We start from the raw sequence: 26,665 nt of genomic DNA on the forward strand, positions 1-26,665 counted from the left end.
ACTTCACACGCACAGAACTATGTATATGGGTGGCTTGGATGGGTTTGTTGCATGGTTTAGGCACAAGAAAATATTTTAATCTCATCCATTTGTCAGGTGGTATTTGTGATGGTTAAAAGCTCTGGAACCCTCGACTTGCTAGGTGTGGTGCCTTGGAAAATTTACCTAACAACTCTGAACCTGTTTGTACATCTATAAAATGGGGATTAAATTTATTTCATTAGGTCATCATAAGATTAAATCCTTTAGCTGAATGCCTGACCCATAGTGGTTAGTAAAAAATGATTGCTATGATGATGACGATGATTGTAGCTGTTGTTACTAGGTGTATATTTTATTATTAAGCATAATAATGATCACTATCACTTATTACTTTAGTTTACTTTTATTGTTTACCAGGCATGTTCATACATATTTGATCCTAGAATCCTGTGAGGCAGGCAGGGCAAGTAGCAGTTATCTCCATTTTATGAGTGAGGAGGTAGAAAAGCTCTAAGTAGCTTATGAAAGATACGCAGCCTATCAGCGGCAGAGTTAGGCCCCAAGTGTTCAGGTCCCCTGGGCCCATAGCCAGGTTATTTTATTTTTTAATTTTTTTTTTATTGTTTTTAAAATTTTTATGGGAGTATAGTTGATGTACAATGTTGTGTTGGTTTCAGGTATACAACAAAGTGAATCAGTTATACATAATAAAAAAAAGAAATAATGCCATTTTTAAATTGTATTTTGGTTCCTGAGCTGTAGCCACTTGAGTACAAGCTCATCATTATGATCCTTATGCTGCCAGGTTACATTTGCCATTGACTCATCTACTGAATTTGCAAATCACTGCAATGTTTGTACACAGTACTATAGGTATTGTCATTTTCTCCTTTTTTCTGTTGAGTGAGGTTTTCCATTTTATTTTTCTCTGTCCTTTTCAAAAACTAATGATGAAAAGTGTCTACAATCTTGGCATCTCATCTGTCAGCAGAATTTACCAACTTGCTGTAACTGTTCCTCGACACATTCCAGAAGAGTGAGAAATGAACAGAGATTCTTGTCTCTGTCCACAATGAAAACGCCACCAGTTATGTGAACCAGGGTTTACCCACCCCACCCATGCCTGAGTTAATAAAGCATAGGAACAAAACCTCTTTCTTTTAATATTCCTATGAAAGAATATTGAACATCTGTAGATGGCTGAGTAAATATTAATAAGGTTGATGTGAGAGAGAAGGAAAACAAGAGGGATATGCTAAAGCTTGGAAAATTACTAAGCATAATGTGATATTGGCACCAAGGACCCCATTTTATGCCTGTCTGACCACTCTCAAGACTTCATTAATAACCACACCTGGTTAATTACACTGAGGTAGCCAAAGAAACCAGCAAAATTAATTAAAATATGCCCTTTTAGATGGGGAATGGACAACGGCATCATTAGTGCTGCCTGTGATCTGTTCCTTCCTTTTGAAAGACAGAGCCCTGGGAGGTGGTGCTCCTATGTGCCAAGAGGCATGTTGTGGGTGACCATCAGCTTTCTGGCTAAAGACAATTGAGCAGAGAATGTCACACTAATGCACTCTTTTCCCTTCCTGCACCGTCTTTGCTTGTGTTTATCCTCTTAGAATTAACATGGCATGGTAGTTTCGAGTACATGAGTCAAACTGCCTGCCCTAGAAGACTCTGAACAAGGTATATCCTCTCACATCTCAGTTTCTTTATGTGTAAAGTGGAGAAGATAGTGTCTACATCATAGGACTGTCAAGAAAACTGTGTGAGTTAGTGTATGTAAAGCACTTAGAAAAGTGATAGGCATATGGAAAACACTTAAAGCATGTTGTCTATTACTATTGTATAGGCACAGAGGCCACAGCTCCCAGTTAGCCACGTGATCACAAGGGTGAACAACCAATCCACTTACAATCATTCTGTACCCAGAAAATCATTCTGTTTTTCACTTTCAGTAGAGTATTCAATAAATGACATGAGGTAGTCAACACTTTATTATAAAAGAGGCTTTGTGTTAGACGATTTTGCACAAGTGTAGGCTAATGTAAGTGTTCTGAGTACGTTTAATGTAAGTTAGGCTAAGCTATGATATTCTGTAGGTTAATGTATTGAATGCATTTTTGACATGATATTTTCAACTTACAGTGGGTTTATTGGGACTTAACCCCATTGTAAGTTGAGGGAGATCTGTATGCTGATTTTTCTCTTTTCCTCTGTATTTTTAGACCCCAGAAGAACTAGAGGACGATTCAGACTTTGAGCAGGAAGATTATGATGTACGTAGCCGGACAAGTGTTCAGACAGAGGATGACCAGCTCATTGCAGGGCAGAGTGCACGGGTGAGTGGACATCCAAGACTTTGGTTTGGTGCAAAGGGGCTGTGTTCACCAAATTTGTTTGAGTAAATTTCTGATTTCCAGGGACCTGGAATCCAAGAGATTCATGGCTCAGAAGTCTGTGCCTCATCTGGGGTTGTTAATAGCAATTCACATTTTACACATTGGAAGTAACCACCACTGATTCTGATTCCTTCTAACTCCATTCTCTCTCCATAACTCAAAACATAGCAGCCACATTACAGCAAAACTTATGTGTATGGTGGATTTGTTGGGGGTTGGGGATCATGATTAGATTATTCAGTGACCAGGGGATACAGGAATGCTCAGATCTTACTTTGGCACAGACTCCATGGTTCTGCTTGAAGTCTCCAAGCTTCTTAACCACAAAAAAGAAACAACAAATGGAGAATTAGAGTACTACTTTGTTATTTGTTGACCTATTGTTGCTCCATACTCTGGCCTAGGGTCTCTGATAAACAATACCACATATTTTGAAATTTGTTCAAGGCCAGCAGAGTAGAGAGAGAACGTTTCTCCCCCAATACCTATCTATGGCCAGGGCAGTAGCCCCAGATCTGTCTACCATGTGATTGAAAAAGAAATTACAGAGACATACGAGAAACATACCAGCTTAAGGTGTGGAGCAAGAAGCAACAGAAAGATCACCACTCTGGCTGACATTTGAACACCCTCGAACACTCTATGACATTTGTGGAGCAAGAAGCAACAGAAAGATCACCACCCTGGCTGACATTTGAACACCCTCGAACACTCTGTGACACTGTCCACCAACACAAGTCTTCCAAAGAAGATTCTGGAATCTTACCAATCTTATTAGCTGGGGCTCCTTGAGGGTAAGATGCTGGTAATCAAGGCAGGTGACAGGAGATAAAATTCCTAGGGATTGCAAGAGGGTGAGATTCTCCTCCCTTTAAAGACTCAGTTTCCATAGGGCAAAAATAATCAAAGTATAGTATAACTGAGAATTAGATATTCTAATTTTCTTTGTTAAGTTTCACTTAAAAGAAAATGAATAGGAAGCATGACAAAGAGATGGTAATTTAGCATAGGGTTAAGAAACCCTAGAAAGTTCACAATGGCTTAGGAATTGCAAAAGAAGAGTAGGAAATAGCCAATCAAAGGTTAAAATAAAGAGAACTCAGACTAAGCTTTATGTTGAGTCAAGAAAGTCTTTGTACTTAAAATCTTATTTCTCCTGATACTCTCATCCAACAACTAAATGATACAGATGTATATGGACATTGATAGGGGTAATGTGAGAGTAAAAGCCAGAGCATTGATGATGCATTGACTTTGTTTTCAGACAGACTTGGTTTTGAATTGTGAAGAGTAGAGTGGGTACTATGCTGTTACATGCTGCTTAATTTCTCAGAGCTTCAGTCCTATCATCTGTAAAATGTAAATAATATACTTGTTTGATAAGATTCTTCTGAAGTTCTAATTACATAATATATTAAAATAATGAGCAAAATACTTGACATATATTAAGTGCTCAATAAGGGATGACTTGTCATCCTTTGGCAGAGAAATCTCTTCTAATCACAGGCTGGTGACAGGAGAAAAGTGCACAAAAGAGTATGAAGCTCCCTACTTTAAAAAATACCTTGTAGACTCGATTTACTCCCCCTAAAATGTTGAAAACAGGGAAGCTGATTAAGTTGAGAGTCCTCTGAGCCTATGCTGGCATAACGCTAAACTAATGCATCAGTCAAGTCAATTCATCTTCAAAATTAACTAAAACCAGCAATTTTATGTCAATGACAAAGGGCAAGTTTGAGTAATTCACCCAAACATTAATCAATTCAAAGTCAATTTAATTGACTGACTGCAACTTAATGTTGATACAGCCCAAGTATCCATTGGCTTGTTTTCTCAAAGACTAAGGCATATTGTACAACCCTTATCTTATAATCTTTTAATTACCATCTTGTCAAAATGGCATGATTAGCCTCATCTTTTACAAGGAAGAATACAGTCCCATTATACTTCCATTACATTAGACATCAAGTCTGTTATGATGGGTGGAAACAAAAGTCAGATGGCACCTCTCTACATCATTTATTATTTCTTCACCCAGTGGGTGAAAAGACAATAATAGTCTTTTTAAAAAGATTTTTCAGCATGAGTGATGAACATGGGCCAGGATAATAAGAACAAAGTACCCCTGTAATCCAGCACTTGCTGATTTGTCTTTGTGATCTATCATGAGGTCTGTGTGAGTAACTTGCAGCAGACAGCATTAGTTATTGAGTCAGCCTATTTAAGCCTATAATTATATGATGACAAATCAGAGACATAGAATTATGGCTGTAAATTGGAAATAAGAGGGTGCACTGAATTGCTGAGATGACAGATGGTCGAACTTTTGACCAGAGAAGTGTGTTAACTTGGTCGAAATTGTGAAGGAGGCAAAAGTTGTCTCTGACAGAGGTAGTTGCTCTTTCCAGCATCCTGTTCTCCCCTGTTACTTTGTATTCTCATTCAGAGAAATTCTTCTCTGAAAATGGTAAATTAATCTAAGAGGAGGTTATGGTGGGAGAAAAGAATTTAGTACCCACTCCAACATTGCTCTCAAATTCTGAAATTAGAGTGAATGTTTGTTTCCTTTATGTGTTCCTGTCTGCTGCTTGTCTACAATACTTTATGAGAGAGAGAGAGAGAGAGAGAGAGAGAGAGAGAGAGAGAGAGAGAGAGAGAGAGGGAGAGAGAATGAATGAGAACAATTATACCCTGATCTGATGAAATATAGAAATGATCAGGCCCTTTGTTCCTAAACATGACATCTTATAAACTCTTTCCTCACAAGCTGACATAGTTAAAATGGATCAGCAACAACTCTTGGGCATTTAACCTTCATGATAAAATATATTGTTTGGAGTCACACAAACCTGCTTTTAAATATGAACTTGGCCAAGCTGTGCGGCTTTGGGGTAACTTTCTTAACCTGTCCCTGCCTCATCTCCTTGTGTGTGTGTGTGTGTGTGGGGGGGTGTATACAGCATCCTACTTCATAATGTCATTAGGAGAAATGCATGATGAAATGTTTCATGGGTTATTACATAATTTAAGTTTAATGAAGAAGAAGATGATGATGCTTGTAACACAAGGTAGTCATTCATTAGAAAGCTGACCAGTACTTTAACCTGAAAGAGCTAGATAATTCAGACCATCGTGAAAGTTTTTACTTGAATTAATGAGACAACAACCTCAATTTTCCAATTCACTTCACAGCCTGAGACAGGTAAAAGTCACCCTCTCTTTAATTACTTATGCTTATTATCCTGCTTTAAAACCAAGTGAGTAGAAATGGGCACATTAAATTTTAACCTTTTAAATCATTATGTATAAACAGTTATGTACTTAAAGCCTTAAAATGTTAGACTCTAGCTCTGTGTTTAAGAAACTAACATATCAGTTTGGAGGTCCATAGACTTGAAAAGTCATTTTTCATCTTGGGATTGGAAAAATAATCTTTTTGAGATTGGAAAAAATCTCCTTGAGATTTAGATTGAAGAAAAAGATTCTGGGCTGAGTGGTTGTTGGCTTGTGTCAGTGATTTGCACTTTCATTTAATAAATAAAGTTTAAAACAATCACAAAAGAATGGTTGGATGTTCAAAGGAAAGACTAGGAGCATGGAAAAGGGTGGTTAAAAAACATTGTGAATTCAAGTCTCTGATGCCACTGACTTGGGGCCCCAGACCAACAATCAGGACAGCTGTGCTTAGCTACACAGAGAGCAGCCAAAAATCTCAGACAGCCCCAGGTGATCACATGACACAAACAGAAAAGCTGATTTGTTGTCTTACCCTTTGGCCATGAAAATCATTTTTCTTATGTTTCCTTAGTTTGAGGGAATGAACAATTGCATGTCATATATTTTGTATTCAACTTGATTTGAATGTAGCCAGCCTCTATTTTTTTTTTTTTCCTAGCTAGGACGGCTTTAATGTGTTAACATTTCAAACTGCTGAGTTACATTCATAAGACCTAATTAAAACTCATGTGTTGAATTTTAATTTGATTAACTTGCAAATTTCACAGTTTGTGATCTACTGTTTATAGATAACCTTTTTTAAAATTTCAGTCTCAGAAAAGGTCAATTATTAATTTTTAAAAGCTAAGAGCATTTTAATAACATTTAGGAAACAACTTTACTTCATTGATAACTACATAAGCAGAAGCAAATATAATGACTCTTACACACAAATCACACACCATTAAGTACATTATGCGGGCAGAGCACCCCTAGAGTCAAAATAACATCTTCTTATACAAATCTGCTTTAAGGAGCCAGTTTTTCTTCAGAATTGTGCCCTTAGAAAACGTATGTCAGTTCTATTAACTTCTCTCAAACTATGTTGATGCAGTGAGTGGAAAAATGGGTAAGCAGTCAATCAAGAGATAGGTACTTAGCTTCTACACTGCAGGATGCTGGGGACTCTACCCTCAGGAAGCTCAAAGAGAAGTCAGAGGTAGGGCATTACTTGAAATTAGAGAGTTAGAGCAAGGGAGTTAACATTAAAATGCTAAACTGCACATTGTGAAATGCAAGTGATACAGTTGATAGACAAGTGTACACCCTTTAATGCACAAATTAATCCTTTTGGGACAATGACAGGTTTATTGCTAGAATCTGGAGATTGAATGTAGAGTATGGAGATCTGTCAGGTAGTTTTATAGATTCTTTTACAGAGAAGCACCTAATGGATGCTTTAAATGATGCTGGTTAGGACTTGTGAGGTTTAAGTAAAACATGATTATCAATTTTGTATGAGGAGGACAAATGAATCTAAGACAGCATTAGAACATCAGACAGGGATGCTTCAGGAAACTTCTGCAAATCCAAACCTATCTCAAAGGTATTGGAATAGGTAGCTGCCTTGCAGTTAGTACGATATTGCATAGGTGAGTTTATAACAAGCTCTTTTGTATATTAGCTATCTTTAAAAGTACTGTAAAATATTTTTCAAATATTAGTATTTTAATACTTGAACTATTGTATTTGCACCAGTCTGGCTTTTAAAATATGGATTGTAATTTTTGTATACACATGCACACACGTATTGATTTACCTAAGTATATACATACATCATACACACACACTCACGTGCTATTTGTATAAGGTCACACACACACATGCATGGGATTTCATAGACATGGCTGTCTACTAGTAAGATATAGCATCTGGGAAGCTGCTGGTTCAAGGACACTTTATGCAAATCAGACAAAGGCACCCCTTTACCCTGGGCAGATGAAGGTTTGTCTAGGATGCTCAGCCTGGTGGACAGAGCCTAGAGTTTTAGTGACCTTTGCCCCACTGGGCTGGGACCACTGGGCAGTGTCTAACCCGCATGGTCCTGCATGGTGATCCTATTGTGCACAATGGTTAAGTATGGTGTTAGCTGACCTGGGTTTGAATCCTATTCTTATAGCTCATTAGTTGTGTAATATTCAGAATTTAATTAACTTCCCTGGATCTTGGTATCATCATTAATAAAACAAGGGTAATAATAGTATTAATCTTGTAGAATAATTAAGTAGATTAAATTTTTAACATTCATAAACCTTTTAGTACTGTACCCAGTATACATGCCTGTGTTCAAGGAATCATGCCAATATTCTATTTATAGAGAGTCACATAGTCTCTGAGCCCATCCCTTCTCTTTGATGACAACTAAGTAATAAGCTAGAGGAGCAGCTAGAAGAAAACTCATACAGAAATAATGATAATATAATGTTAACAATAATCCCACACATGCTTACTTTAATTTTACATTTATTATTTCATTTTCTGTCCACCATAACATTCTGAGGTAATTGTTTACTATTCTTATATTATAGAACGTTAAGGATGTGATCCAGTAGCAATGAGGCCTTAACCCAAGTCACTTACAGAGCCAGGTTGAGCCCAGTTTTTCTGAGCTTATATCCACTGATATTTCTATTAGATACCAGCTACCTACCTCTCCCTTGAACAATTCACTCACATTGGGAGGAAGTTTACAATATAGAAAGAAGGTTTTTTTTGTGCTATTTATTTGTCCTTTGCAACAGCTGTCGGTACCCTAAATCATGCTCTTCTGGAGAATACGTGCATCCCAGAATGAGAGGGATATCAGTGCTGACACACTGATCCATGTGGTCCTTTCAGTGAAGCAGGTTGTAAATGGTTCTTTGAGGACGCAGTGAAGTGAAGTCAAACATTTCATTCAGTGCCTGTTACATAAATAGTGTCTAACAAATACAGTTGATTCTCTTTATTCACGACCCTTATGTTCTATAAAGTCACCATGAACGCTTAATTGACAACTACGGAATCATTGCTCCTAGGGGAAATACAGGGTTAGATTCCTGAGAGCTGCTAGTCTTAATATTTCCTTCAACCCATCAATATGTAATCTTGTTTAATGAGTGTTTCTGTTTAGATACCTTATTAGATAGTTTTGGTTCATGAACATTGAGCTCACAGCTGGGAGCAGTAAAACTCATGCCTGAACGAAGTTCATCTAATACATGTATTTTCTCCATTAGGCACATCGCAGCCTTTTTGTGTTTAGAGACACAAGACAACATTTCAGCACTAGGATTGGGGGCCAAGTTAGACAGCAAAACCATCAATAAAAAGTGCAGATATGTGGAAAATGTGATACTAAATAGATTGCAGAAAGGACGCTTCTTTATGGTATGAGTGCTGAAACAAGAAAGCAGAGAAACCCTTTTTCAGCCTCATCTGGGAACATGGTTGTCAATGACTCAAAATTTTGGCAGCTCTGCATATGTCTGTGAATGTCTGAAAGCACCACAAATATTGATTTGGGGGTTTCACATAGATTTTAGCGAGTAGGCAAATTTGCAAATAAAACAAATCTGTGAATAGTGAGAATCAACTGTAGTTTTTGCTTTTCTACATTCCCTTACCTAACAACTATTGAAAATCAACCTTTGCTTCTTAATCCTAAATTTTATCCCATCACAGCTTCCCTGTACATACTCATAGGCTGTCCAGGGAGCCATGTTCGACCCAGGATTCCCATAGAGGAGGACTGGGAATAGGTATGCCATCCCTGGTGTGCCCTGCATAAGGGATTTTTGTTTGGCATCTAACCATTAATGGCTTCATTAACACTCACAGGACATCTCCCCACCCGACTTGGGATGCTCAGATATTCTTTAAAATTCTTTTCCTTCCCAGCAACAGAGGCCTGTTTTCTTTTTTCTGAACAGATTTCAGTGTTGAAAGAGGTGCATTCTTTCATCTGGTAAAAGTTTCCCAAGACCAAATATAAAAATCGTCAAGAATAGACTCTTTTGAACAAACATATGTCATCACAGCGACAAAGAAGTTCTGTTACTGTCAATGTGCACGTACCTTTGGATCTCTTATTTATTTTTTATTTTTTTATGTGGGAACAGGGACAGGGAATGTGGGGACCTTACAAGTCTGTGCCTTTGCATTCTTGGGGCTGGAGTAAAAGTACTTTCCAGAATGGTGAGGCAGCCTATCATCCTTGTCAGGGTCTGGCTTTGCCATTAACTAGAGGCAGAGTCAACCTCCTGTCTGTGCTTCTTTGTCACCAATAGTCACACTTTTTCTGTAACCCACACAGGCCATCATGGCACAACTACCGCAAGAGGAGAAGGCAAAAATAGCTGAGCAGGTGGAGATATTCCACCAAGAGAAAAGCAAGCTGGATGCTGAAGTGGCCAAATGGGACGACAGTGGCAATGATATCATTGTGCTGGCCAAGCAGATGTGTATGATCATGATGGAAATGACAGACTTCACAAGGTGAGGCCTGGAGACAGGAAGATGAAGATTTTCTCATTAAAAATAACAGAAGCATAACAGTGTGTATTAGCATGTGAAAAGCCTGCTGAAAAATTAAAAGACTACATCAAAGCAAGGTAGTGGTATTATAAAATTTACATGTGTAAGTCAAAATGATCTGGACCTGGTTCTTAGCAGATAGGTATTTTTGATCAAAAAGAACAGATTCATTTCTGTAATTATTATTGTTTTAATTATCCATCCTAAGTCAGTCATAAAATCAAACCCCTGGGGCTTGAGTGACTCATTTTTAGTCTATGCTGTTTTGCAGTGTGTTTAAGTATTATTCTGAAGATAAGGTGTATGATTTGCTAATACCCCTTTGGAAAAATCTCTCACTCTCTCTCTCACTCTCTCTCTCTCCCTCTCTCTCTCTCTCTCTCTCTCTCTCTCTATATATATATATATATATATATATATATATATATATATATGTGTGTGTGTGTGTGTGTGTGTGTGTGTGTGTGTGTGCGCGCGCGCGCATGTAGACATGTAATATGGTTTAATGCTAGCTCATGATTTAGCATTAATCTCAGCTCATATTTTATCCTTACACACAAAGAATCAGGTTCAACTCTCTGATTCTGTAATTTTGACAGGGAAATTAAACATTGTATATGTTTTAGATCCTTTTGCTCTGAGCAGTGCTTTTAATAAATCAAGATACCGTCAGAATTTTGTCAGGAGCCTTTTCCTCATCAGGGGTCATTGCTGTTTCTGCCGTTGCATTTTTCGTTTCCTCTTTAAAGGGAGATGACATTTCTGCCCCTCCTACCACCCAAAGGGCAGACAAAGGGAGAGCAAAGCTCAATGAAATATCCTGGGTTTTTAGTCCAAATACCAGGTGATTTGGGACCTATCTCATTCTGTCTTTACTCATTTGTAAAATGGGAAGATAATACTCTTCTTATCAACTTTCACAGGAGGGTTTTAAAATCCAAAGAGGTAATGAAGTTATAAATTATGCTGCCATATGAATGAAATCTATCATTTTTCTGTAGATTTCTTTTTCTGAGAAACACAGACACACACAGACACATGAGCAAAGATGTTTTAATGATTCAACATGGTGTTTGTTATTAAAGTTATATAAGATGTGTGGCAATGTGAAGACACTAACTTATGGGTGACAATTTTTTAAGTGATTGTTGAGTGTTTTAATAAGAAAAGCCTACAATTAATTATAGGTTATAATAAAATATGGCACATCTCTGCCTTTTTCCCTTTACCTTTTGCCTCTGGCCAATATGTACTAATGACATCGCTTGGTCCTTTCTCCAAATATTTAAAAATTGTTTTTGACTTTAGTGGAATGACTTTAAACTTATGAGGGTGACCTTCGAGATTTTAAATGTCATTGTATTCATTAGAAGTTCAAATTTGTACATTTGGCTGGTCTTTGTCGGTTTCACAGATTTATTTCACACAAAAAATAATAGTAGGATAACTCAGTCTGAGCCATTATTTAAGTCTGAATTTCCTACAAATCAGACTATCATGGCAGCCCACAGTCATTGCTTTTCAAGGCCTGTGGTGACTTAATTTGCTTGCTTTCAACACTGTATTCATACTTTATCTGATGGATATTATACAGTCCATTAATAACATCACTTGAACAAATAATCTCATTAATTTAAAGTGAATGATGAATCAAGTCATGTTGCTAGTTTAGATGAGGAAGACATTTTATAATGCTCTAGATTATATATAACTGTGTCAAAAAAGAGAGATATACTTGAGAGCGTCTTGTTAGCTGATGTTAAATAAGACAGACTTTCTGTCAGTCAAAGTATAGTTTTAAAAGTGAAAAGAGGACCACTTCAGTTCCTGAGGGATTTTGTATAATCATTTTATGCTTATTTGAATAATGAAATGTCTAGAGTGCTACTGGTTATCATTTTTTCCCACTGCCTGATGAGTAGTTTTGTGCCCCTTTGTGAGGGCAAAGGGAGGATACAGTTAATAACTAGAGAAACAGGAGAGAGTGTGAATTGGAAATGGAGCACAGGAAGCTGAGGTTTTGCTGCTGCCCCCAGCTGCCATGCAAAGAGGTAGCTAATTTGAGCCTTTGTGCCTCTCACATAAGTTCACTGCACTTGACCCTATGCATTATTAGCCTCGCATTTTCCACTTTAAGAAGGAATAAGTTCAGCTCTATACCTCTAATGGCTCTTACGTTTTATGTTCCCTTATTTAAAGGAAAGGATATAACTGAGTAGGACTTGAAACTTGACTACTCTCTTCAGATCTTACGTTTAAAGGGTGTTTGGGTACAAGAAAAAAAAAAACCTTGTATTTATTATTTTGTTGTTTTATTCTTATCAGTAGCTAATTCATTAATTTGATTCAGTAATCTCAATGATATCCACTCCATTATTATTAAAATTGGAGAGGTTCTGCCTCATTATTTGTGTAATAACTTCTTCATGGCAGATAAAACTGATTATGCCTCATGTCTGTTTCCTGTTCCGTTCTTGACTTCCAAGAACGGAACAGGAAACAGTTCATCATCTCATGGTGATGGCAGAAATGCTGTCCTGCATAAGGTGAATCCATACCTCTCATGTCACTTTCAGAAAGAAATAGCATGGGCCAGTCTTGTATCCCAATAACAAAAGGTGTGCAGATGGCAGCAGTTCAGGAAAGAAACCCAAGTTTAATTGTACAGCAAGGGACAAAGCTGTCTCTTGAGATCAACTGTAACTTCTGATCTTGAAAGGAACTGGGTTCAGGCTAAAACAAAAAGCTTTCAGGGACTTCCCTGGTGGCGCAGTGGTTGTGAGTCTGCCTGCTGATGCAGGGGACGCGGGTTCGTGCCCCGGTCCGGGAAGATCCCACATGCTGCGGAGCGGCTGGCCCCATGAGCCATGGCCACTGAGCCTGCGCGTCCGGATCCTGTGCTCTGCAACGGGAGAAGCCACAACAGTGAGAGGCCTGCGTATCGCAAAATAAATAAATAAATAAATAAATAAATAAATAAATAAATAAATAAATAAATAAGCTTTCAGGGTACAATCTACTGCTACAGTAAAAAATCATGTAATCCGCCTGCTATTCCCAAATTTCATTCCTGCCTTGGTATGGACACTCAGGGCTTCAGCCCAAGTGACAGCTTGACTGGTCTTCCAGTTCCAATTCTTGACTCTTGTCAGTTCATGCCATGCCATATCTGGCCACTAAAGGACATCCATCCAGCTCCCTTTGCACCAAAACTTTCTTTCCTCTTTTCATAGAATAATATAAAAATATTGAGTTTGCTATCCAAGGCCTACCTTTACTGACCCTTAGATTCCTTCTCAATTTCGTGCATATTTGTATTTCTACTTCAAGACCATCATTTAAATATTACTTCCTTGAATAATCCAACTTATGGTCCTACACTCTCACCTGATTTATCTTTAATCCCCAGATTAATACAACTTTTCCACTGCACTGTCTTTAGACTGCTTCAGCTAATTGGTGAAAGTGGTATTTCCCAACTGTGTTTTATGGACTGTAGTTCTGAAAAGGGGCTTCTGTGATTCAGTACATTTACAAATATACTCCTTACTTACTATATCTCATTACTGGAGAGTCACATCATATATTGATCTGTTAGAGGTACTGAGAAAACTATAGTAAATAAATGATTTTAATTTGGATTAACTCAGAATTTAAGAATTCTGGGTACTGAGTACATTGACTCAGAATGCACCCACACATTGATTTTTCTCATTAATACCTATTACCTTTTCATGAAATAAATATGAATTAGTTGTTAAATTGTGGATAGCAGTAATGTAGTAATAGCTTTCCATGATTCTCTTTTTTTTTTTTTTTTTTGAAGTGACCATTTCCTGGGAAAGCTTCCAAATATTGACCCTTGTATAAGAATCACCTATTAGCAAAAGAGAGAAGGTTACATGAACCTATACAATAGAGCCAATTCTATGGCTTGATATTTTTCCAAGAAAACTAAAAACATGTTCCAAATGGAACAATAAGATGGCTTGTGTCTTTAAGGTCACAAGATTCCTCAAAGCACCTTTAAAAATGCCCAAAGTAGAGAACCTGATTAAGTTAGGGAAAGGCAAAGGGTATAAACCATCACTTTGAGACTAGGAATTACAGCCAATGGAACTAGTCCCTTTGTCCATACTGCCTTCCACTAATAGGAAGACTCAGACTTCTGATCTTTTCTGGGCAACATCCCTGGCAACACCATTCTCCTTTCTGTCTCTATGAATTTGACTACTCGAGTATCTCATATGAGTGAAAACATACAACATTTGTCTTTTTGTGACTGGCATATTTCACTTAGTGTAATGTTTCCAAGGTTCATCCATATTGTACATGTCAGACTTTCATTCCTTCTTAAGGCTAAATAATATTTCAATGAAAGTATATATCATATTTTGTTTATCCATTCATCTATTCTTGGACACTTGGATTGTGAATAATATTGCTATGAACATGGGTGTACAAATATCTCTTTGAGACCCTGCTTTCAATTCTTTGAATATATACCCAGGAGTGGAATTGCTGGATCACATGGTAGTTCTATGTTTAATTTTTTGAGGAACCACTGTACTGTTTTACATAGCAGCTGCACCATTTTACATTCCCATCAACAGTGCACAAAGGTTCCAACTCCTTCCCATCCTCTCCAAGACTTCTTATTTTCTGTTTTTGTTTGTTTTTATAGTAACTATCTTAATGAGTGTGAAATGGTATCTCTGTGATTTTGATTTACATTTTCCTAATAATTAGTGGTGTTGAACATCTTTTCATGTGCTGATTAGCCATTGTATTCTTCTTTGGAGAAATGTATACTCAGGCCTTTTGCCCATTTTTTAATCAGGCTGACTAATTTTTAGTGTTGAGTTCTAGGAGTTTTTCTATATTCTGGATATCAACCCCTTGTCAGATATAGGATTTGCAAATATTTTCTCTGATTCTGTGGGTTGCCTTTTTATTCTGTTGATTGTGTCCTTCAATGCACAGAAGTTTTAAAAATTTTAATATAGTCAAATGTGTCTATTTTTGTTGTTGTTGTTGCCTGTTTTATTGGTGTCGCATGCGAGAAATCATTGCCAAATCCAAGGTCACAAAGTTTTTCCCTTGACTTTTCTTGTAAGATATGTATAGATTAGCTCTCATGATCCACTTCCAGTTGATTTTTGTATATGGTATAAGATAAAGGTCCTGCTTCATTCTTTTGCATGTAGATATCAATTTTCCCAACATCATTTGTTGAAAACACTGTCCTTTTCCTGTTGTATGGTCTTGACAACCTTGTCAAAGATCTGCTGGGCTTTCTATTCTGTTCCATTATTTTATACATCTGTCTTTATGCCAGTACTACACTGTTTTGATTACTGTAGCTTTGTAGTAAGGCCCCCAACTTTGTTCTTTTTTAAGATTGTTTTGGCTATTTGGGGTGCTTTGACAATCCATATGAATTTTAAGATAGATTTTTCTACTTTGGTAAAATTGCTACTGGGTTTTTGATAGGGATTACATTGATTGCTTTGTGTAGTATTGATATCTTAATAATATTAGGTCTTCTAATCCATGTACATGAGTTGTCTTTCCATTTATTTGTGTCTTTATTCATTCACCCATTGATGGACACTTAGGTTGCTTCCATATATTGAGTATTGTAAATAATGCTACAATGAACATAGGGGTGCATATATTTTTTTTTAAATTAGTGTTTTCATTTTCTTCAGATAAATACCCAGTAGTGGAGTTGCTGAATCATATGGCAGTTCTATTTTTATTATTTTTATTTATTTATTTATTTATTTATTTTTTGTGGTACGCGAGCCTCTCACTGTTGTGGCCTCTCCCATTGTGGAGCTCTGGATGCTCAGGCTCAGTGGCCATGGCTCACGGGCCAGGCCGCTCCGCGGCATATGGGATCTTCCCGGACCAGAGCATGAACCCGTGTCCCCTGCATCGGCAGGCAGACTCCCAACCACTGCACCACCAGGGAAGCCCTATTTTTAATTTTTTGAGGAAACTCCATATTGTTTTCCATAGTGGCTGCACCAATTTACATTTCCTCCAATAGTGCACGTGTTCCCTTTTCTCCACATCCTTGCCAACATCTGTTATTTGTTGTCTTTTTGATATAAGCCATTCTGACAGGTGTGAGGCGATATCTTATTGTGGTTTGGGTTTGCAGTTCCCTGATGGTTAGTAATGTCGAGTACCTTTTCATGTACCTGTTGGCCATCTGTATGTCTTCTTTGGAGTCTATTCAGGCCCTCTGCCTGTCTTTAAATTGGATTATTTGCTTTTTTGCTATTGATTGATTTCTTTATATATTTTGGATATTAACCCCGTATCAGATCTATGATTTGCAAATATTTTCTCCCATTCAGTAGATTGCCTTTTCATTTTGTTGATGGTTTCCTTTGTTGTGCAGAATCTTAAATAAATAATTTGTATTAGGTGCTTCTGATGGTATCAGTATTATGTTACTTAATGAAACTGTTTTTGAAGTCTTTCTTCTTTTCCTATATTCTGGAAGAATTTAAATTGCATTGAGCTTATCTTCTTTTTAAATCAGTGATCCCTAACCTTTTGGCACCAGGGACCAGTTTCTTGGAAGACAATTTTTCCACAGAGGATGGGGTGGGGGGCAGGGAGCTTGCTTTTCTGCCTGCCCGCCACTCACCTCCTGCTGTGTGGCCCAGGGGTTGGGGAGCCCTGTTTTAGAGGTTTAGTAAATTCCTCTGAGAAACTCTGGATTTACTGATTTTTTGACCAGCTTTCTTTCTGACAGCCTTACTTATTTCTTTCATGGAAATCAGACTCTTTAAATTTTTCATAGTCTACTTTCTAGCCAGTGTTGGTAAATTATATTTTCTTAGAAAGTCATTTCATCCAAGTTCTCAAATTTCTTTACATGTATTTGAGGAAACTAGTATAATACTTCAAATTTTCTCTTTTTTAAGATAATTTAAATCTTACCTTTTTTTACTTTAGAATATTTTTCTCCTATTTTTTTCTTGATAGCAAGCTAAGTATATTTTCTATATCAGTTTTGCCTCTTTTTTTTTGGAATCAATTTATTTATTTTCTGTGTTCTATTATTTTCTAACTCATAAATCTCTTTTCCTTATTTTTTTAATTTTATTTTTTATTGAAGTATAGTTGATTTACAATATTGTGCCAATCTCTGCTGTACAGCAAAATGACTGTAATAGAGACATTCTTTTTTTAATATTCTTAATATTCTTTTCCATTATGGTTTATCACAGGGTATTGAATATAGTTCCTTGTGCTATACAGTAGGACCTTGTTGTTTATTCATCCTATATGTAATCATTTACATATGCTAATACCACACTCGAAGTCCTCCCCTCCCCCACCCCCCTCCTCCTTGGCAACCACAAGGCTGTTCTCTATGTCTGTGAATCTGTTTCTGTTTTGTAGATAGGTTCATCTGTGCCATATTTTAGATTCCACATGTTAGTGATTTTTATTAGTTTCTTCCTACTTTCTAAATTCTTGAGTCAGATGATTATTTTTTTATTTCTTGCATATTAATAACTGTAGTTATGGCTATTTGTGTTTCTCTGAGATTACTACTTTAGCTATCTCATCAGAATATAACAAAAATAGTACTAAATTGTGATTAGGAACACAGAGTTTGCAGTCCTTTTTCTCTCTCCTTATCACTCTCTGCATTATCATCTAGGGCAGGTCACTTAGCCTCCTCTTTGTGTTTCAGCTTTCTCAGTTAGAAAATGAGGAAATATTTGATGATCCCCAAATTTCTACATTTCTCTCTAGTTTCATGTAATACATCCCTGTCATCAACTTGTGATTCCAACATTTGAATTGGGTCTGCAATGTGAACTCTAAAGTCTCAAAATTTTAAATACAATATAATAGTGAGTCTATGTACTGTAGTCTCTGGTGTAATCACAAAAGATATGCTTCTAAACATGCTTTGGCTGCAATATGGGAGTCTGAGCCTCAAACAAATTCAAGTCTCTATAAATGTTCTTTATTAACTTAGCACATTTTTTTAGAGTCAATGAACTGTTGAAAGTTATCATGAAAGGTTCATGAGAAAGCATTTTCTCAAGTCCTTTGAAATTCTTGGAGCAAACAAACACCAAGATTGTTAGTAATGAAAAATCAAGCATAGTGCAGACTTTTGTGAATGGGTTAAGATGAAGGCAAAAGGTAACAACAAATATTTTGTCAGAGTAAGTTTGCAGAAAAGATTTTCTAAGGTTTGGAAGTTACAGAGAAATAAATAATAATGAGAGTAACATTAAATATTAACAGATTCTGCATCTAACCTTTGCTTTAAAAATATAAACCAAAAACAAAATAAATGTTTATTTAGAGATAATTTTTAAAAAATAATGTGAGAGAATGGGAGCCCAATTGTCACAGATTCTTTAATTCATCCATTTTATATCAAACTCACATGTAAAATCTCTGTCCATATTTAAAAGATCTATACAACAACTGAAAAAAGGTCAGTGTCTTTTGTGGAAGAGTTAATGTTACCACAGCAAAATGAAATAGCTTGTTTTGAATTTCCTTATGTACATGTTTAAGCACTGACATGAACACAATATATTTTACTTTTACCTACTAACACTGAAAATGCCAGAGGCAAAATTAAGAGGGAAACAAAATGCCCTTCATTTACATTTATTTTCTAGAGTCATTTTAAGTCTTCCATTTTATAAAATGTTATTATATAACAATGGCAATCATTGCCCAGTCTCTATGCATTCTAAATAAATCACTTCTGAGTGGTTTTTCTCTATATTTCACCACATGTCTTAACTATAGGTTTATAATTTTGTAGGCCTAAAAAATGCATTGATTTTTAGATGCATATAAGGAGACCAGTAACAATGCTAAAAATATAAGGATGAATGTGTTTAGTCTATTATTTTATTTACCTCCCAAGAAAAGTGAAGAAAAATCATATCACATGCAACATTTTGTTTAAAGATTTACGATGCAGCATAATTTCCTTTTCCTTTCTAATAAATATTTAAAAGACAAGTAATATTAAACAGTTCACTTAATTGAAAGCCTTATGTGAAAATATTGGGAAGGTGGTTCAGCATAAAGACACGTACTGTCACACAGTGTTCTGTGTGTCTTCCTTCGTAAGTCAGTCCCAGAAACATATAAACCAGCAAGAGTAAGTGCTCAGCAGATTTCTGAAATTCTGGCCAAACAGTTCCCAGTTATGGACAAGAGACAGTGGCTTGTTAAAGAGCCAAAGTGGACTTAAAAATATAATTAACATAATAATAGTGCTGAGCATGGTATGAAAGACAATGCATGTGCATTTATTTTGGCTAGCCTCTGATTTAAATTTAGAATTTATCACATGATTTGCATAAGCTTAGATGAGTTATTCACTTTAATCTATTTTTTTCTTCTCTAAAATGGGAATGATGATGCCTACTTGTTAGGGTTGTTATGAAGACAAATGTATATACAACAGCATAGACACATGGTAAGCATTTACATATTAAATTCCCATTGCTCTTGTGGTGATCACCTTTTTTAAGGAACCTCTGTTTAAAATATATAGAAATGCATGTAAAGAATAAAATGGGAGCATGCACATCCAAATAGAGAAAAATATTCCCTAAAAATGAATGCAAGTAAAGTGAATTATTTACATGGAAATTGAAGTGAATCAAGAAAACATTAAAATTTCCTCTAACTTGGTCAGAGCCAAATCAAATACAAAAGCAGAGTCCTGAACAAACAATATGGTAGGTGTGTCTATTTCCTGTCATAAAGTGGATTTCTAATTATGTTGTGTCTGTTTTTTCAGAGGCAAAGGCCCGTTGAAAAATACATCTGATGTGATTAATGCCGCCAAGAAAATTGCCGAAGCAGGCTCTCGAATGGACAAATTAGCCCGAGCTGTGGCTGATCAGGTAATATAAGAGAGAAGAACAAGCACATGCTGAGTGGGGTCATTAACTAGCTCTTGCATTCTGTAATGGGTTTTATGCACTCTATAAAATGCCCCTGAAGAATGAATTGTAGAGAATCGCTACCATTTTACAAACTGCCCTCTAACTCTGTGGAGACCGAGTTGATGCCAAAGGTGGGTTCAGTTCAGGAGGGACTAGTAAATCCAATGATCAAAATTCCTTGAGAAAGAAGAGTACCCACTTTTTTTTTTTTTTTCTTTTTGCGGTATGTGGGCCTCTCACTGTTGTGGCCTCTCCCGTTGCGGAGCACAGGCTCCGGATGCGCAGGCCCAGCGGCCATGGCTCACGGGCCCAGCCGCTCCGCGGCATATGGGACCCTTCCAGACCGGGGCACGAACCCGTATCCCCTGCATCGGCAGGCGGACTCTCAACCACTGCGCCACCAGGGAGGCCCCCCACTTTTTAAGAGACATAATCCCCAAGGAATCATGGATCCCAGCTGTCCTCATTCAGAAAGTCATATACACTGCACAAGGGGGAAGCAAAAGAAAGAACTTTACTTCTTTTTATAATTGATCTCACTGTAATGATGCTCTCATAATAATTTATGCCCTAGCATAAATGGGATGAGACCACATAGTCAAGAACATCCAGATTTCAGCTTTATTTTCATCCAGACTCAAAGGTCATCAGAGATTAACAAAATTCCCAACAGTATCTTTTATGCTTTTAGACTGAACTAAGATACACGTTAAAATAGTTATCAATCTGAATGTTGAGTGCTTGAGCTTATTTCCACACGTTTCATCTTATTTTGCTGAATTGGAACTCCAAAATCCTGTTCTAAATATGTCTTGTTGCAATAATGGGCCATTTCTTTTAAGGGTACTTTAGGCAATATACTTTTCCAGATAGCTGATGCTAATCTCTTTAAGCAACCAGTGGCTTACAGTTTGAACTGTTTTAAAAGGAAAATGTTTTAAAATATAAATTAAGATTCTGAAATAGAAAATATTATATAAACTGTTATTTACATGGAGAAAACATTATGAGCATGAATTTGCCTACTAGACTACAAAAAATCATGCTCTCTGGAGACAATGAAAGATTTAGGATTGTTTCCTCCCCCTTAGTCTCCTAGGACCATCTAAGACCATGAGTTGCTTACTATAATTGTTCTCCCTCATTCCTTAATATGACTGTTTCTCTAAATCCTTGTTGTCTTCAGCATCCCCGATTTTAGAATCCTTCAAGTCAATACTAGATTTACTCATCTTCCAAAGTCTAAAAAGAAAAATACATGATTAAACTATTAGAATTACATTTAAAATAAGCCTACAGATTGTCTCACTTTAACTTTTTTTATACGTATGATGGCTCATCTGAAGGAAGGTTTTTTGCTTTATTTTGAATTTTTGAGAAATACTCAATAGTAAAGTTAATTCATTTACATATTATTATAATTTGAGAATTTCCTGAAATTTGTAGGGATTGAAATTTGTAGCATTATTAAATTGCTAACTTCAGGACAATGCCAACTGCCAAGCTTCCTACAGTTTGCAGCATAGGTTGAGTTCCCTATGCTACAGTTTGCAGCATAGGTTGAGTTCCAGAAAGTTCATGTAAAAGAGAGGGGAGGGGGCTTCTCTGGTGGTGCAGTGGTTGAGAGTCCACCTGCCAATGCAGGGGACACGGGTTCGTGCCCAGGTCCGGGAAGATCCCACATGCCACGGAGCGGCTGGGCCCATGAGCCATGGCTGCTGAGCCTGCACGTCCGGAGCCTGTGCTCCACAATGGGAGAGGTCACAACAGTGAGAGTCCCGCGTACAGCAAAATAAAAAAAAAAAAAAGAGAGAGAGAGAGAGGGGAGGGACTTCCCTGGTAGTGCAATGGTTAAGAATCTGCCTTCCACTGCAGGGGACATGGGTTTGATCCCTGATCAGGGAACTAGATCCCACATGCATGCCACAACTAAGAGTTCGAATGCCACAACTAAGAGTTTGCATGCCACAGTTAAGGAACCCACTGGCCTCAACTAAGGAGGACGTGTGTGGCAACTAAGACCCGGCACAACCAAAATAAAAATAAGTAATAATATTAATTAAAAAATAAGACAGGAGAGGCAACGAACTTACTTGAAAATATTCATGCATACATGCAAACATACAGAAATGCACCAGCCAGGAAATAATGCTGCATTTTTTCTGCAAATGTTGAGGGAATGTTTTGCAAAATGTTGGAATGAGTGGAATGACCAGAGATTGGCGGGTGGTTCTGAAACCAGGTTGTGTTTGGACAGACTCCTTCTTAGGAGTGAAAGCGGATGGAGTTTGGATGGCCTTTCCATTATACTCTGAATCTCAGTGGCTGAAACTATTTCTCAATATGTTTAGGCTCCTTGAGCTCAATATTTTTTTTTATTGTGATTCTTATTTTTGATTTTGTAATTTTGGATCCTTATTTCCAACAATTATGCAACATGAAACATAGCCCCAAACAGTTTTGGTATCTGGAAAACACACCACACATGTACACACACAAATATCCCAGGATTCTAGATGTATTTTGAGATTGTGACAAAATATTAAAATGCTATTTAATGATGATGTAACAACAAAAAATAAATAGATGAAGTTAAACAAAACACTCTCTTTGTGGTATCCTTCTTATCATCAGTTGTGGAACAACTTACAATTTTTGCTAATGCTTTATCTGAATGGGGCATTTCTTTCTCAAATTCTGCACCCATTTCTGCTATTTCCATGGTATAAGAGTTATTTTCTTGGTCCATCATGCCTTTATGTGTATTTTAAATACTTCAGTTTAAAAAACAGAATAGAATGAGCATTTCCAAAATGTCGATTGCTTGCCCTTATCTTGCTGGACAATATTTTTATGAAGATTTGAGATATGCACACAATATAAATTTTTTACAGACTGTTGCATTTGTAATTACTGTTCCATTGAGATAGAACTTCCATTTTAATTTGCTACAAGGTATTTGTATCAAAAGCCTTGTCAGCCCTCTAGGGAGATATCAGTTTAAAGTTAATTCCTTTCAGTATATGAGTCTCTGGAGTAGGATAAATATTACAGTATTAAGTACTTGTAGGAAGCTAAAAACAGTCTCTGTGGGATTCTTTCTTGATAAATGCAGTTAATGAAAAAAATACCACAATGGTAAGTGTTATATATACAAAATACCTCTTTGTCATTTACTAAATAAATGGCTATGTCAAATGACTGGCTTCACAGTATTAATAAAAGATTTCCCTTTCTTGAGTTTGAAGTAAACTTAGCTGGAGTCTTTGTCTCATACTCTTATTCTAAATAACATACTTCGGTTTGGGCTGTAGGTAGTCATTTCTTACAGTGTTTCATCAAAGATCTGGTGATTATATGTCCTTTGCAAGTGCCAGATTGAGTCGGAACAGTAGAATGTCCTGGAGAATTTTGTGCTGAACTTTGGATAACAATAGAAATATATTTCAATTACTGGATAACCATTGGCATTGAAGCTTCAGAAATGCTTTAGGGAATCATGTAAATGTATGTGGAAGTGTTCAACTCTGCTCAGTGTGTATGTGATGAACATCTACCCACTTACATTACAAAGAGAATTAAAAATCTATGGTCACCAGAATTTTTTTGAGAATTCAAAATCTTTGGTGCATCCTTTGAATGGTCTTATTTTTACACTTATGAGCTTATTTCAATTGGCTTCAAATTCATTTCACTCAAATCTTTTTCTTTTACAGTGGTCTTGATCCTTCTCAGAGTCTCTTGTTTAAAGGAAGTTTATCATGTTGCTAAAATTTGGATAAATATGGAATTTCAAGAAGTGTAATAGAGTTCCTTTAGTGAATGATACATGTCTTAGAAAGCCAAAAGAAACAAGTGCCTTTTCCCCCAACTAACTGAATTGAAACTCTATCTTGTACTATGGCAGAGAGACTGCCACACAGGATGATTTCCTTCTAGCATCTGTTGCTTTGTTCTCTGTGTTAAAATAACTTTGCATGTAGTGAAATTTGAATGGGCCACTCAGGAAAAACCTATAGAATATTGTTTGCTTAGTAGTTTAGAAGATAATTGGTAAAATACTGATAAATGTATCCAGAAGTCCCAGTAAGACTTTCCGGGAGATCATCAATATTTTTTGTATAGAGTTTATCAAAGTAGAGCTAACCATTCTAACCTATTGGCTGTGGCCTTCCTAAAATGCATTATAAAGAAGTTAAGTTGAATGGTTGTAATTAAGGTATATGACAGTGAAACCTTTTCTTCTCACAGCTTTTATATAGCAAGTATTAGAAACTGAAGAGTACTTACTAATTGAGATGACCTTTTTTTAATGTTTTATAGTGTCCCGATTCAGCATGTAAGCAGGATTTATTAGCCTACCTTCAACGAATTGCCTTGTATTGCCATCAACTTAATATCTGCAGCAAGGTGAAAGCCGAAGTACAGAATCTGGGAGGAGAGCTCATTGTGTCAGGGGTAAGCTGGGACCTGGGCTTCACAATTCAAGTTCCCACTGTTGTACTTCCAAGGCAAGCATTCTTGGCAACAGTACTGCTAAAAACACCAGACTACAGTGATTCATAGGGAGGTTTTTTTTTTTTTAAAAAAATAAATGTTATCACCATTATTCCAGACCTTACAATAACTCACAAAGAACAGTTTGATTTTCCAATTACCCCATGTTTATACTAGCCTTGTAAAATCTCCATTCTTCACAAGAAAACTAATTTCATAGTCTGGAAACTCATTGCCAAGCTGTAACTATTATAATTATTTGGGGCTTTTGTATATTTACTCATTGTAAGTCTACTTCCCTCTGTTAGTCCTAGCAATTTTCATTCTCTGTTCAGGAGCAAGCATCTCTATGTGTGGATAATGTTCACATGTTAGAGATGATTAAAACAATAGGAATTCATTCATCAGGTTCCAATGCATACTAGGTTATCAGTAACCCTTAAAAGCCAGAAAATGTTTGAATTTAACACAGGTTGATGTGCTGTTGCCAAAAACTAACATGGTTGTCAAACACTAACAATTATATATCCTTTGTTCAATCACTTCAGTGTTTCCCTTCTCATGAAAATATAAATATCTGGTCCATTTTAATCAAATGCAAAGAAACAAGAAGTTCAATGAATAGAAGGATCATGATTTCTTGGCAAGATTTCCAAATGTATGTGTTGAGGTTCTTCACCTTGGCTTCTTTTCCTCCCTCAGTCCCTTTCTTTCAACACAAGGTGCCATCTATTATAAACTACTTGCAAATTCCAAAGTGTGGCTCTGCTACCTTTAGTTCTTTTCCCAGTCAACCATGATGCTGCCATTTTAAGTGTGGCATTACCAGGAAGAGAGCATTATCAATATGGTGAATGCCTTGTGAAAACCAGATTGGTTATGAAGCTCAGTTCTTCCTCAAGCCATTTTCAGAAATTCAGCAGGTTGACCATTTGATAAAAATTATGTGGAAAAGTCATTCTTGAACCCAAAGATTTCAGTTCCTATATTGTTTGGCTTGCAGAAAACATAGCTGGGAAAAGAGCTGATCTGGTTTGCATGGAGATGCCATTTGGAAAGCCTGTTCCATGCAGTCTCACCTAGAGCCCAGTAAATTGCTGTTTTGTGCCTCTTCCCAAAGCATAGTCACCTCTTTGCATTTCCAAAATGATCCTGCTTCAACATTCTTCAACAACCAAGAACAATCTGTCTTTCAGTGTGTCCTTTCTACCAAGTTGGTAATGACCAAGATTCTCTCTGCCAAGAAGTGATCAAAACATTGCATCTCCCTTGCTTCCTTTCTTATCTTCAGCCTCAATGGTATAGTTTCCCATACCATTCAGCTTTCATGTCCATCTGTATACAGCACCTGTGGAACCTAGTGCTTTTTGTTTAGCTTGCCTTGTGTGCTTTCATTTGTTACTTTCCAAATCTTATTGTTTATATGGATGCACAGAGCATCTTTGTGGATCGCAGACTCCACAACCTCATCTAAGCGAGTTTTACTGGCAGAGTTACTCTCCATCATCCTCTCAGTACCCATTGTTCATCACTGCCTCCAGAGCTTCATTTCCATTGTCTTTTCCTCATTTAGATGTAGTCCAAACCATCACTGGCTTTTATCACTTGCACTGTTGGCATTTGCAGAGGTGTTTGAGATTGAGAACACCATCAAGAAGCCTGTTTCCTTCTTTGAGTCTTATTGGCAATGTTCATAAATCCTTGCATGGGAGAAGGCTTCTTTTAGAGGAATGTTATACAACTTTATAATAATTCTGAGTGAAACACATTATAAAGGTTTGCTTATGTTTCTCAGTTATGGGCCTGCTCTTGGTCTCTTCATGATTTTTTTCCAAGCTTGATTGTTATTTGGTGCCATAACTGCCTGTGTAGTCTGTTGTCTTTGCCACTTCTGCCTCCATCTTATTCTTCATCCTCCTTCACTGATGGCCAATGGAGAAAAAAAATCAATATGTTTATTTTGCAAAATAGCCTTAAATGACTGCCTTCAAAGTTCTGAAAGAGTCAAGAATGTGAGAC

The 26,665-nt window shown here is 36.8% G+C and overlaps 1 protein-coding gene across 4 annotated transcripts in view; it reads left to right on the forward strand.

Annotated features, from left to right (window-relative positions):
* CTNNA2 (catenin alpha 2) overlaps positions 1–26,665 on the forward strand; it is a gene marked incomplete at its 5' end in the record, with an annotated part of 1,039,969 nt that overhangs the window by 972,014 nt on the left and 41,290 nt on the right. For 3 of the 4 annotated variants that reach the window (XM_082642275.1, XM_082642276.1, XM_082642278.1), the window contains 4 exons: positions 2,220–2,333; positions 9,964–10,145; positions 20,002–20,107; positions 24,473–24,607. In XM_082642275.1, coding sequence (XP_082498401.1) covers positions 2,220–2,333; positions 9,964–10,145; positions 20,002–20,107; positions 24,473–24,607 — 537 coding nt within the window. The remainder of the gene's footprint in view (positions 1–2,219; positions 2,334–9,963; positions 10,146–20,001; positions 20,108–24,472; positions 24,608–26,665) is intronic. The other variant, XM_082642277.1, reaches the window with a different exon arrangement.

This window comes from Mesoplodon mirus, assembly GCF_964341445.2.
Source record: "Mesoplodon mirus genome assembly, chromosome: 14".
Taxonomy (NCBI): Eukaryota; Metazoa; Chordata; class Mammalia; order Artiodactyla; family Ziphiidae; genus Mesoplodon; species Mesoplodon mirus.